Source organism: Artibeus jamaicensis, unplaced genomic scaffold (genome assembly GCF_021234435.1).
Source record: "Artibeus jamaicensis isolate MK-2021 breed Jamaican fruit bat unplaced genomic scaffold, CSHL_Jam_final contig_2259, whole genome shotgun sequence".
Classification (NCBI taxonomy): Eukaryota; Metazoa; Chordata; class Mammalia; order Chiroptera; family Phyllostomidae; genus Artibeus; species Artibeus jamaicensis.
The window spans coordinates 8,036,553-8,048,016 of NW_026521468.1; the positions used below are offsets into that span (position 1 = coordinate 8,036,553).

At 65.2% G+C, this 11,464-nt stretch overlaps 1 protein-coding gene across 4 annotated transcripts; it reads left to right on the top strand.

Moving 5' to 3' along the window:
* Positions 1-536: 536 nt before the first annotated feature.
* ENDOV (endonuclease V) lies at positions 537-10,211 on the top strand. Of its 4 annotated transcripts, none has more exons than XM_037157956.2 (9): positions 537-709; positions 1,021-1,192; positions 3,779-3,913; positions 4,139-4,178; positions 4,806-4,918; positions 5,684-5,752; positions 6,114-6,242; positions 7,462-7,526; positions 8,233-10,210. In XM_037157956.2, the coding sequence occupies exons 1-9, from the start codon at positions 654-656 to the stop codon at positions 8,375-8,377; spliced, it is 924 nt and encodes a 307-aa protein (XP_037013851.2). In that variant the 5' UTR covers positions 537-653; the 3' UTR covers positions 8,378-10,210. The 4 variants fall into 4 exon arrangements, with proteins under 4 accessions (XP_037013851.2, XP_053516766.1, XP_053516776.1 ...); XM_053660791.1 differs by having other exon boundaries at positions 8,236-10,210; XM_037157957.2 differs by lacking the exons at positions 537-709; positions 1,021-1,192 and adding exons at positions 2,336-2,420; positions 3,408-3,559 and having other exon boundaries at positions 8,233-10,211.
* Positions 10,212-11,464: the final 1,253 nt, after the last annotated feature.

An 11,464-nucleotide genomic window follows, 5' to 3' on the forward strand; every position in this document is an offset into this window, starting at 1 on the left:
GGGCAAGGCTGTTGGGGCGCCGCACGCGTCCGGGGAGCGGGGGGGCGTCAGGCTCGGCTGAGAGCGCCGCCCTCCTTGGATCTGCAGTCCAGGTGCCGAGCGAGCGGCCGGTGCCCTGCGGCGGGGTTGGCGCGCGTCACCCCAGGTCGCGGCACACGGGCACGCGGAGCACCGAGCCGTCGGAGAAGGGGAACGGCGGGCGCGGAAAGGCAGCGGCCCCTCCGCGCGCGGGAGCGAGGCGGCCGGGTCGCCGGAGGCGGTCTGGGCAGGCTCCGCGCCCTCTCCGGCCGTCTGTCTGTCTCGCCATCCCCTTCAGGTCCCGTTTCTGTCGAGTTTCCTGCTCCGGTCACTTCTCCGGGTCTGTGACGGTTCCGCGTCCGCGGGAAAACTCCGCCCCGCGCGCGTTTCTCCTTAGGGCCTCAGTCCGTGCGACGGACCGCCCGTCCAGGGCGCCCGCGCCGCGCAGTTCCGCTCGTGTCCACTCGAGGGCGTGCAGGAGGCGAGACTGGGTACTCAGTGGGACCGCAGGCCACTAGGCGGCGGCGTCCCGGGAGCCCCGCCACAGATCGCCGCCAAGGCACCCGGAGCGGCTCGGCGCGTGCGCGCAGTTGCTCCGGAAGTGACGCAACCGGAAGGGCTGCCGGCGCTGTGCGATGGCCCAGGAGGCGGTTGCGCGACCGCGGGAGGAAACCTTGTCATTCTGGAAACGGTAATGGGCCGGAAAACAGCCAAGACCCCGGGACTGGAGTGGCGCGGCTCCCCGCGGCCCCTCCTATGTGGGAACTCCCGGTTTGGGGGCGGTGGGGTCCGGGCCCGCTTCCGGCGCGCAGGCGAAAGGGCCTTCGGGAGTTGTAGTGGGCAGGCGTGGCGCGCTGGTTTCCCACGCGCGTCTGGGGTCCCCGGACAGAGCCCGGACCTCTGGGAGCATAGAGGCGACGCGAATGGGCCCCGGACCCCCAGGCCTGGACGTGCATGCGGGCGGCCGGCCGGGTGACCCGCTGGACATGTGTCTGCCCCCAGGGAGCAAGCCCTGCTGAAAGCCCGCGTCGTGGACTGGGACACGGAGGCGTGGCAGCGGGATCCCGCCTTCCCCGGGCTGCACAGGGTCGGGGGCGTGGATGTGTCCTTTGTGAAGGGCGACAGTATCCGAGCCTGCGCCTCCCTGGTGGTGCTCAGCTACCCTGAGCTCGAGGTAACCCGGGGCCGGGGACTGGGGGACGCCTGCCCGGGGCAGCCCCGCTCGGATCCATGTGCTTTAGTCAGGCAGGTGGGGCTCCGGGACAGGAATCGAGGGCTTTTGTAGGATTTCATTACTAGGCTGGGGAGTCTGCAAAAAAATGAGACATCTCAGTGACCCACAGTGAACAGTCCCAAGGTGTCCAAGCTGGAAACCCTTGTCTTCCCCAGACCCTTCACCTCCAGTTACACTCCACCTCCATTTTTTCTGCCTCCTAAATATTGCTGGAGTCTGCGTCCTGGCTGCCCCTTTGCATGGTTACTCTTCCTGTGGGTGACAGGCAGAACCTTCCCTGGGGTCCAGCCTGGAGAATGGCCCTTGGGAGTCTTCTCCATCTCCCTGCTGCTAGCAGAGTTGTTTTCCCACAATGCAAGTGTGCGTGATCTTATCACCATGCAGCTCACGTGAGACACTTCCTGTGAGTCCACTGTAAAGTTCACACTCACTGACCAGGCGTAAGGATCCTTCTTGGTCTGACCGCTGCTTAAAGTGAGGCGGTAGACTTGGCTGTCACCTACTCTGCACACGGAGGACTTGGGCCCCCCCTCCCTGCCTGACCTCTGGAGGGACATTTCCTGTCCTGGAACATACTTCCCCCAGCTATCTCTCGGGTCTTTGGTAAGGCCCCCCTCACCTCGCAAGACCATGAGTTGCTCCCAGCATCCTCTCTTTTCTCTTGATCACATGGGCGGAAGGAACTGTGTGGTTCTGCGGGGCTCCACGCTTGCTGCCTGGTGGAGAGAAGACACAGTGGACACGGGAATGAAGGCGTGAGCGGGGTTCCCGGGGCTTTGCAGTCAGCAGCTCCGGAGGCCTTGACTAGAGATGAACTTGGCAAGGGAGCTGCCCTGCCCCTCCTCCTGCTCCCAAAGATGCCATCTCCTCACCTCAATGCTTTTTCCCTCTACTTGGGAGGCCCCTTAATAAAAGTTCAGCAAAAATATCCCGAGCACCTGCTCTGTCCTAAGCCTTGCAGAGGGACCAGATCTCTGCCCTCAGAGGGCCCCGGTCAATTTGTGGGATGGTGTTGGGGGGAAGGGCCTGATGCCCAGCTGCCCACCTCGGCTCTGCCCCTCCCACTGCACCTCTCAGGCCGCCATTTCCTCTTGCCCAACTCTGAGTGAGAAGTATGGAAACCCAGCCCCGAGCTGCGAGGAGTGAATGAGGCTGTGCAAAAACAACAGTGAGTGTCACCAGCTATGGTGAGCCCGCAGTGACAACTCGGTCACCACCAGGGGCTCTCAGGACCAGCTCCTGGTTCTCCAGACCCAGCCCACGTGTCCTGCGGCTCCACATCTGTCCCCAGTTGCAGAATTAGCCACCCTCGGGTCTTCCCTCCACCTTCAGGTGCTGTTACAGCTCTTCACACAGCGGATCATAGTTACTCGGTCCCATGCTACCCCTCCCATTGACTGTAGGTCCCTGAGGGCAGGGCAGTACCATGTCCCTTGTAACCCTAGCACCGAGCAAGGTGTTTCCTACTTGGCTGTAGTCAGCTCTTGTCTTCCTGTCCTGGGGTCTTGAGCAAGTCTGGTCCCGGGGCTGTCCCGAGTCTGCCCCACACCCAGCCAAGGGTCGCTCCCTGGCAGTGTGTTTGGAAATGCGGGCTCCACAGGCAGGTCCTTGGAAACAAATAGGTGGCTGAGAGCCCAGGCGCAGGTTGGACGGGGAGTCACGGCTAATGACTATAAGGTTTGAGGCCTGGGGAGAGTGCACATACTCCCAGCCAGCCTGCCTAGTTGGGAGCCCCAGGTCGAGGGGCCCAGGCAGTGCCCCACCTTGTCTGTAGGCCCTTACCACTCCCATCGGGCAGGGCCCTGCCTCAGGACGTCTCACTCAGCAGTGCCCTCCCCGCCAGAGCGGCCCTGGGAAGGGAGTTGCCAGTGCCCACGCAGTCCGGGGCCCTGCCCGCCTGGGCCCCGCCCCCAGGCTCCCTGCAGCCCTCAGACAGTGTGCCCTCCTCCCACCTGACCTCCTGGGGCTCCCAGCTGAATCGCGTCTCCCCTCCCTCTGGGCTTCTCCGCAGTTGCAGCCTCAGAAATTTCCTTGTAGCAAAAGGAACCTCTGCCTCTGGGGACCCCTGTTCTTTCTAGCTGTGAGGTCACCTCATCTTCTAAATTATTTGAAACCTGTCTGCACAAAGCCAGGGTTGCCTGTCTTGCTGTCATAGCCTCTCAGGACCTGGCCTTTCCTCCTGAGGCCCCTTCTCTCCGGGCCGCCCTCACTCCCATCGCGGTTCCTGCGAGGCCTGCGCCCAGTCCCCAGGAGCCACATCCCTGCGGTCTTGGCTCTGCCCCGGGAGACCGCCCAGCCAGCCAGCAGGTCCACTCCCCAGGCCCCTCTGCAGGGCGGTTGCCTGGTCCTTCCTCCGGCTTTCCTCCCAGATAGGCGAGGTGGGGAGCGGCACATGGGGTTGGCCTGGCGGACGGAGAGGGAGCCGGCAGCGGAAAGGCTTGGCGGGTGGAGGGCTGAGGGCGTGAGGGGAGACAGGCGGCCAGAGCCGTGTCCTGCCAGTGACCTGACCTGGCTGCCCGGTGACAGGTGGTGTATGAGGACTGCCGCATGGTCAGCCTGACGGCCCCCTACCTGTCAGGCTTCCTGGCCTTCCGAGAGGTGCCCTTCCTGGTGGATGCTGTACAGCGGCTGCGGGAGAAAGAGCCCAGCCTCGTGCCCCAGGCAGGTACCCAGAGGGGCTTCTGCGGGGCAGGGAGGTCTGTGCAGGCCCAGCCCACGGCTGGGAAGGGCCTGGGGGCTTCCTGGAGAAGGTGTACTTTGCTCCAAGGACAGGCATCAGACTGTCTCAAAAGCTGGACTCAGTGGTGGCCCCACCTTTCCTGCTCTTGGAGGTCCCAGCCTGATGGGCAGCCGCGTTGACCACGACTTTCTCTGTGGCTCTTCCAGGTCCTCTTTGTGGATGGAAATGGGGTGCTCCATCCTCGAGGTGACCCTGCTCCCCAGAGGCCGTGTGGGGGGCGTGCTGTGGGAAGGGGGTACCTCACAAGGCACACGTGCCCCAATCCGGCTGGGAGACCTGCACCCTGGGCCCTGGAACCTTGGCCCAGAGGAGCACCAAGAGGGCGGGGCTGTTTTACCCTCAGACAGCAGCCCGGGGGTGGGGAGCGGAGGGGGCCGGAGGGGCAGGCGGCCTTGGGCTTTTCAGCCACACTGCACTGGGAGCCTGCAGGCCCAGAGCGGGACCAGCGGGCCAGCCCTGAGCCAGGCCCCTGGCGCCACCATCCTGGCCTCCTGGCAGGAGCCCCAAAATGTTAGGGGGTTGCAGGACAGAGACGCAGAGGTCTGACAGCAGCCGCAAAGGAGAGAGGAAGGTGGAAGTTTCCAGAAGTGAACACAGGAACGGGTGAAGTGTTGTGAGCACACTGAGTGGGCGGCTCCTGAGCTGTGGGCAGCAGGGAGGCCTCCTCTGCCCAGCCAGGCACCCGTGACGTCAGGGCGGGAGCCACGTCCACGGTCGGGTGGGGCTTGGAGTCCTGGCTCCTCAGCCCCTCTCCCTGTGACAGTCTCGGGTCTTGTACCCGGACCACTGGGCTCACTGCCCGCCCTGCCGCAGGCTTCGGGGTTGCCTGCCACCTCGGTGTCCTCACAGGCCTGCCCTGCATCGGGGTGGCCAAGAAGCTGCTGCAGGTGGACGGGCTGGAGAACAACGCCCAGCACAAGGACAAGGTGAGGGGCAGGGACACCAGCAGCCACCCTCTCCGCAGCAGCACCTGACTGTCGATGTCCCGTCGATGTCCCCATCCTGGATCCTGGGCCTACAGTGCAGGAGACCCACTGTCTTCTGCATCACCACCCCCCACCTGCCGTGTGCTCTGGGGGCTGGGAGCCCACCCCTAGCCCCCAGGCCCTGCTCTCAGTGCCCCCCCTCCTCTGGGCACCCCCCTGTGCTGGCCCCTGCACTGGCATGGGAGCAGGCCACACCCTGCAGACAAAGCTGGTGCCACTCCCGGGCCCCCAGCAGCAGGCTGCAGAGCGGCGGGCACGCCCATCTCAGTGCCCCGGGAAGCCCCGCATGTGAGCAGTGCGCGGGGGAACCCAGACCCGCCACAGCGGGCCAGCCCCCATTCCACCCCGAAGAGGTGCGGAATCAATAGTGCCCAGGCCAGAGAGAGCAGAGCAGGAAGTGTGTGGCCTGGGGGTGGGCTCTGGCTCACTCACCCGGAGGAACAGGGCCCCCACCCCTCTGCCTGCCAGGCCGAGGCCCACCTGTGCCACACAAGGGGAGCAGAGAACCCGCCACCTAGGGCCTCGCCTTGTGGGCAGCGCCTGGCCCCAGGCTGCACTCACAGGGCAGGCGAGGGGCTCGCCTGCCTGGGCTGCGGCACATACGCGGGGCCTGGACCCCCTCTTCATGCCTAGCACTGCTCGGGCTTTAAACGTGAGTCGGCTCCACCGAGGGAGGATGGTGTTCGAATGTTGCCTGTCTTCCAGATTCGCCGCCTGCGGGCTGGGGGAGACTCGTTTCCTCTGATGGGAGGCTCTGGGGCCGTCTTGGGTGTGGTGAGTGGCCAGGGGCCTGTGTCCCACCAAGGCAGGGCCTTCAGCCCAGGGCCAGCAGGGCCCAGGTCAGCATCCGCTGCATGCCGTATGTGCCCACGGCCCCAGACCCCAGCCGTGCTCCCCCCACTCTGACTGTCGGGGGGTGCCCTGGGCCCTCCTTTCTGCCCCACCCCTGGCTTCACTGAGGGGCCTCTGCTCCTGTTGTCCCACTCTGTCTCCGGGACAAGCAGCAGGAAGGTGCCCCCAGGGTACCCGCACCCCCCCACCCTCGCAAGCTTCTTCCTGCTTGCCAGGACCAGCGTTCAGCCCTCCGGCCCACAGAGCCTGCCCCCAGGCCCTGACCTCGCCTCCCTCACCCCAGGCCCTGAGGAGCCACGAGCACAGCACCAAGCCCCTGTACGTCTCCGTGGGCCACAGGGTGAGCCTGGAGGCGGCCGTGCGCCTAACCCACAGCTGCTGCAGGTTCCGCATCCCGGAGCCGGTGCGCCAGGTGGGTGGCCCCTTCCAGGGCCGGGTTCTGCCTGTCTGCCCCCCCCCCCAAGCCCTGTCACCCAGCTGCCTATGGCCACGACCTTCCTGGGGCCTTCCTGGCTTCACCGTGCAGGGTCACCCCTAGGTGGCCGCCGCAGCCTGCACAGCGCCTGCTGAGGCCCAGGCCTCCAGGCTGGCCTCTCAGGACCCTCCCTGGGTGCCCACACTCTCCCCTCCCATGTCCAGAGTGTGGGGTTCCTGAGCCTGCAACGCGTGTCTGGCCTGCAGGGGCCTTCCCTCCATCCCCCGTGCGGCCATGGGGAGAAAACCCAGAAACTCCTTCCCCCCCAACCCTGAGAGCCCGGGGCCCTCCTGTGCTGCTGCAGGCGGCAGCTGTCTGTCTGCGCCTCGTCGCCCGAGAGAGGACAGGGGTCCCGGCCTCTAAGGTTCCATAGGCACCTCGGAGGCAGGTGGGGCTGTGGGGCCGGCCCTGGGGAGAGCCCACTGAGTCCTGGCCCTGCACTCCTGCCTTGGGCCCCTGTCCTGGGAGCCCCCTCCCTGTCACTGCTGCCAGCGGGGGTGGCCCCTCTGGCTGCTCTGTGTGCATCTCGGCCTGTTTTCTTCCTGGGCCCACCTGCCTGTCAACTCGCCCTCCGCACTGCTTCCTGTGCCAGGCCGAGGGGAGGGTGGCGGCCGCCCCTGCTCTCCCCGGGGCCTTCCCGCCGGGCCGCCCTGCTGTCTGCCCTGCCTGCTGTCTGAAGCCGGGGCCCCAGGGGTGGCTGTGTGTCCTGTGGCCATGCAGTCTGACCCGGCACTGAGGCCAGGCCCCGACACGGTGGTTGGCATGTGGGCAAGCCTGGCAGCAATGGCGTGGGAGGTCCCACTCGAGCCTGGGCCCCTCCACCAGGTCAGCCCTGACCTCAGCCAGAGCCCACGTGCCACTTGTCCCTCCAGAGACTGGCAGAACTTCCCTGTACTTGCCTGGGGACAGGGTCCTGGCCGGCACTAGGCAGGAAGACAGGCAGGCGGTGAACAAAGTGAGGACAGATGCGCTGGGCTGGGAGGCCCTCTGGACTCAGGCGCAAGCCCTGCCTGCTCACTCCTGGGGCTGCTTCGCCTCACCTGTAGCGCCCTCTGGGGGCTTTCTCAGCGGGGAGCAGGTGGCAGGGGAGGGCTTGTCCAGAGGCCAGCTAGGGGCCCCAGCCACCACCCCTCACTCGAGCCACCCCTCTCCTCAGGCTGACATCCGCTCCCGAGACCACATTCGCAGGAGCCTGGGAGGCCCTGGGCCCCAGCAGGAGAGGTAAGTGTGGCGTCCGGGTGGCTGGGCAGCTGGCGAGGAGCCCTCGGCCAGGCAGGGGCGCAGCGTCCTGAAGGGGCGGGAGACGAGCTGGTGGGATGCTGGGGGCCTGGGTGGATGCCGACCGAGTCCAGAAACCCCCAATGCCCCCAGCCCACCTCCTGCCAGGGCTGTCCCGCACGCCTTGGGCCACGTACCTTTGAGGCGCTGGGACGTGGGTCCCACAGAAACCACTTGGGAGGCAGACTGGCTCGAGTCCTGGCTGCACGACCAGCTGTGTCTTATGTGCTCCAGCCTCAGCCTCCTCATCTGCGTGGCTGGCATAGTTGTCCCTCTGGGCTCAGGGAGAGCCCAGCGCCCAAGGACAGCCACCACCTGCAGCCTGGTGCCTGCCTTGCAGAGGTCAAGGGTTTCGAGGGGCGTGCTGGGCTCTGAGCCTGGTCTCTGGCCCCCAGGCTGGGCCTTGACCCTGCCTGTGGCCCCAGAGGCATGTCGTTTGTGCCCCTCCCCCTCTCTGCCTGTCCTCGCCCTGGCCCAGCTGTGTGGAGAATGGGGCGGGTGCAGCTGGGACACCTGAGGTCTCCCGGGGGTGAGAGAGGCCAGCTGGATCTAGGGACCCTGGTCAGCGGCAACCTCCAGGGACCCGCTGGTGAGTGAGGGGCCCTCGGGCTCTGGGGTCTGATGCTGCCCCTTGTCGATGTCTTACCAGCAGGAGCCAGGAAGCACGGAGGCCAAAGGTGGGCCCCGAGCGAGGCCCCGAAGAGCGTCCCGGTGAGGGCAGGGCCCCTGAGGCCCGTAGTCCAGGCCCCAGGACACACACAAAAGCTCCCGGCCCAGGTGCCCAGGAGCAGTAGGGCGAGGGCTGGGCCGAGCGGTGCTGGACCCCCTGGCGACAGGCCACCTGCCACCTGCTCTGGCCTCAGAACAGTTACTGCCCCTGGGGCTCCTCTGTGGGGACGGCCCCCGAGCCACAAGTTGGGTGCTCGGACTCTGAGGCCCCAGAACGCTGTGCGCTGCCTCCTGCTACAGGGCAGGGGCAGGTGGGCACTGCACACCCGAGACCTGGAAAGCACTGGACGGCCGTCCCAGCAGCTGCCCGAGGGGGCTCGGTGGAGGCCAGGCGCTTTTCCGGAGCTGCCGCACCCAGAGTGCGCAGAGTGGACGCCCGAGGCTGTGCCTCCGAACGTTTCCGGTTTTGCCTCTAAACCAAGCCCCGCCCTGTGGCCTCACAGAGGGGCTTCAGCGGAGACCTGGGAGGGTCCAGGTTGGGGCGGCCACCATCAGGCCGGGCCCCTGGCTGCCCTGCCTGCCTTCCAGCTGCCAGGAGGGTGGAGCACATCTCAGCCTGGAGAGGGCCTGCAGTGGGGGACAAGCAGGGGCGGTCCGGGCACCCGACGTGGCTGGCACCGGTGCCCGAGGGGCTGCAGGTCAGGGCCTGGGAGGGTGGGTGGCCCGTCTGCACTGGGTCCGAGGGCGAGAATTCTACCCTGTCCCTGCCGGCATGGCGCCCTCCCCATGCCAGCCCCTCACCCAGAGGCCTTCTGTGGGGAAACAGCGCTGCCCTGGCCACTCTGAGTGTGCCCCCCACACCGCTGCCGCCCCCAGTCTGACACCTGCCTGTTCACCCTGCAGCCCCTCCCCTGGCTCCCGTGGAACCTGCATCTCCTCAGGAGCACTCACTCCCACCCCCGAGAGGGAGCCCTAGACCACGCCCCTCGGGGCCCACCCACCCAGCTCCTTCCAGACCCCCTGCCTGGCTCCCCGAACCACATGGGGGGCAGCTCTGGAGGGTACCTGGCTGGGCCTGACCACCTCCTACCGACTGGTGTCCGCGAAGCTGGGCCTCATGTGGGTGCTCGGAGAAGCGGGGCCATTGAGGCCAGGGTCGGTCGCCACCAGTATGCAGGGCCGAGACAGCTGCTGGTGATAAGGAAGAGACCAGAAGGTTAAGTGGTCCTTCCACCCACCAAGCCCCGCTCGCTGCCGCAGCACGTGACAGAACTGGAACTGCACGTTTCCCCGTTGGGGTCCCCCGTGCCCCTCGCCCCCCCTGCAGTGAGGAGGAGGCCGGCATCTGGAGATGGGTGTGCAGACCTGTGAGCTTACCTGAGTAGGGTTTTTTCCTGTAGGAGATTAAAGTCACATGAGAATGACCACTTGAAATCCAGTTTGTAGGTGTGCAGTTGAGTGGTTTTCTGTGCACTCAGGGTCTGGTGCGGCCATCAGCACTCGGGCCCAGAGGCCCACTAGGACCAGGGCGGGAAGCTCCCTTCTCCCCTCCCACCTGCCCCGGCAGCCACTGTGGCCCTCGGCCTCTCCAGATTTGCCCACTCTGGGTGCCACCCCTCTGTGCACCCTCAGCGTGGCCACGGGCCGGCGCCGCAGTTTCACAGACAAGGAGTAACGCCATCGCGTGGGTGCACCGAGTCTTCTCGAGGGGGTTTCTCTGCGGGGCTGTTGTGAACAGTGCTGCATCTGAGCGTGTGCGCAGTTCTTGGGGGTTTGTGCAGGAGTTTCTGGCTCTAGGGGGCTGTGTGACTGCAGCCCTGTCCCCAACACCCCTGTCACCTGTCTGTGGTCTGGGTCCCTCGTTAATAGTTGTGGTTCCCGCCTCCCTGATGACCAGGGAGGCCAAGCCCTTTTCACGTGCTGTGCCTGTTGCTCCTCCCCCCTCCCCCTCCCACCCTCCCCCTCCTCCCTCCTCAGACCGGGCCCTCTCGGTGGGTCATCTTCATCTTCTCAGCAGTGTTTTTAGCTGCATGAAGTTTTTTGAATTTGATGAAGTTCGGTGTATCTTTCATCTGTTGCCTGTGCTCTGGGCACTGAGGAAGGAACCGTCGCTGGTCCAGGCCACACGGACCTCCTCCTGCTCCCATCTCAGAGTCTCACACGGTACCACCTGCCCCAAGTTCACGGCTGTGTGCGGCTGTTCGGGGTTCTCCACACTTCTGCTCCAGCCAGAGCCAGCGTGTCTGTCTCTGCAGGTTCCCTAAGGGTTTGGGGGGGTTGGGGGCGTGGTCATCGCAACAAGGTCAAGTCTTCTGACCGCAGCCACTGTGGGTTTATTTAGATCTTCATTCCTTTCAGCAATGCTTCGTAGTTTTCAGCGTACAGATCTTAAGAGTTCCCTTGGTTAAATGTATTTCTACACATTTTAATCTTTTTTATGCTATCGTAAATGGAATTGTTTTATTAATTGAGTTTTTGGATTGTTCCCTGCTACTGTGTTGAAATACAACTGGTTCTTGTTTCTTGTATCCCGAGTTGTGCTGTATCATTAATCGAGTCTAATTGTGTGTGTTCTCCAGGGACCCCTCTAATGAGACCGTGTCACCTGCCAAGAGAGTTCTCCTTCTTCCCTCCCAGTCTGGGTGTCTTGTATGTCTCGGTCACTCCCGATTAGCGGGAGTGGAATGTCCAGTGTGGCGCAGGCGTGGAGGGGGGCCTGTCCTCAGCTTGTTTTCCCCCGTGAGCGTGAAGTCAGCTGGGGGCTCTTCACGATGCCTCCCCACCGGGCAGGCCCGTCCCCCTGCTCCGGTTTGCTGGGAGTCTTTGTCACAACGGGGCGCTGGACATGTTGAACGCTCTTTCTGACTCTGCGGAAAGGGTCCTTGTCCTTCACCTGCTCGTGTGCGTTACAGCAGCTGATTGTCAAATTTTGAGCCGCTCTGGCATTTCTGAACTCAGTCCCGCTCGGTCACGGCGTCGCTGTCCCGAGAGTCCAACCTGCCGGGTTGGTCGGGGCGGTCTCCACGCCTGTGTCCGTGGGAGCACGGCCTGCGGCTGTCCTGCGAGGCCTGTGTCTGGCTCTGCCGCCACGGTGGTGCTGGCCCCTGCCATAGTTGGAAAGTGTCCCTCTCCCGCTCTCTGGGAGAGCTCGGGGACCCGTGCTGAAGGCTTCGGGGAGCGCCAGCAGGGAAGCCGCCCGCCTGCGCTGTCCC

Coding starts and splice junctions, on each gene's coding strand:
- ENDOV (XM_037157956.2), top strand. CDS start 654: ATGGCCCAGGAGGCGGTTGCGCGACCGCGGGAGGAAACCTTGTCATTC. Junction 4,179..4,805: donor TGGGGTGCTCCATCCTCGAG/GTGACCCTGCTC, acceptor GCCCTGCCGCAG/GCTTCGGGGTTGCCTGCCAC. Junction 4,919..5,683: donor ACGCCCAGCACAAGGACAAG/GTGAGGGGCAGG, acceptor CCTGTCTTCCAG/ATTCGCCGCCTGCGGGCTGG.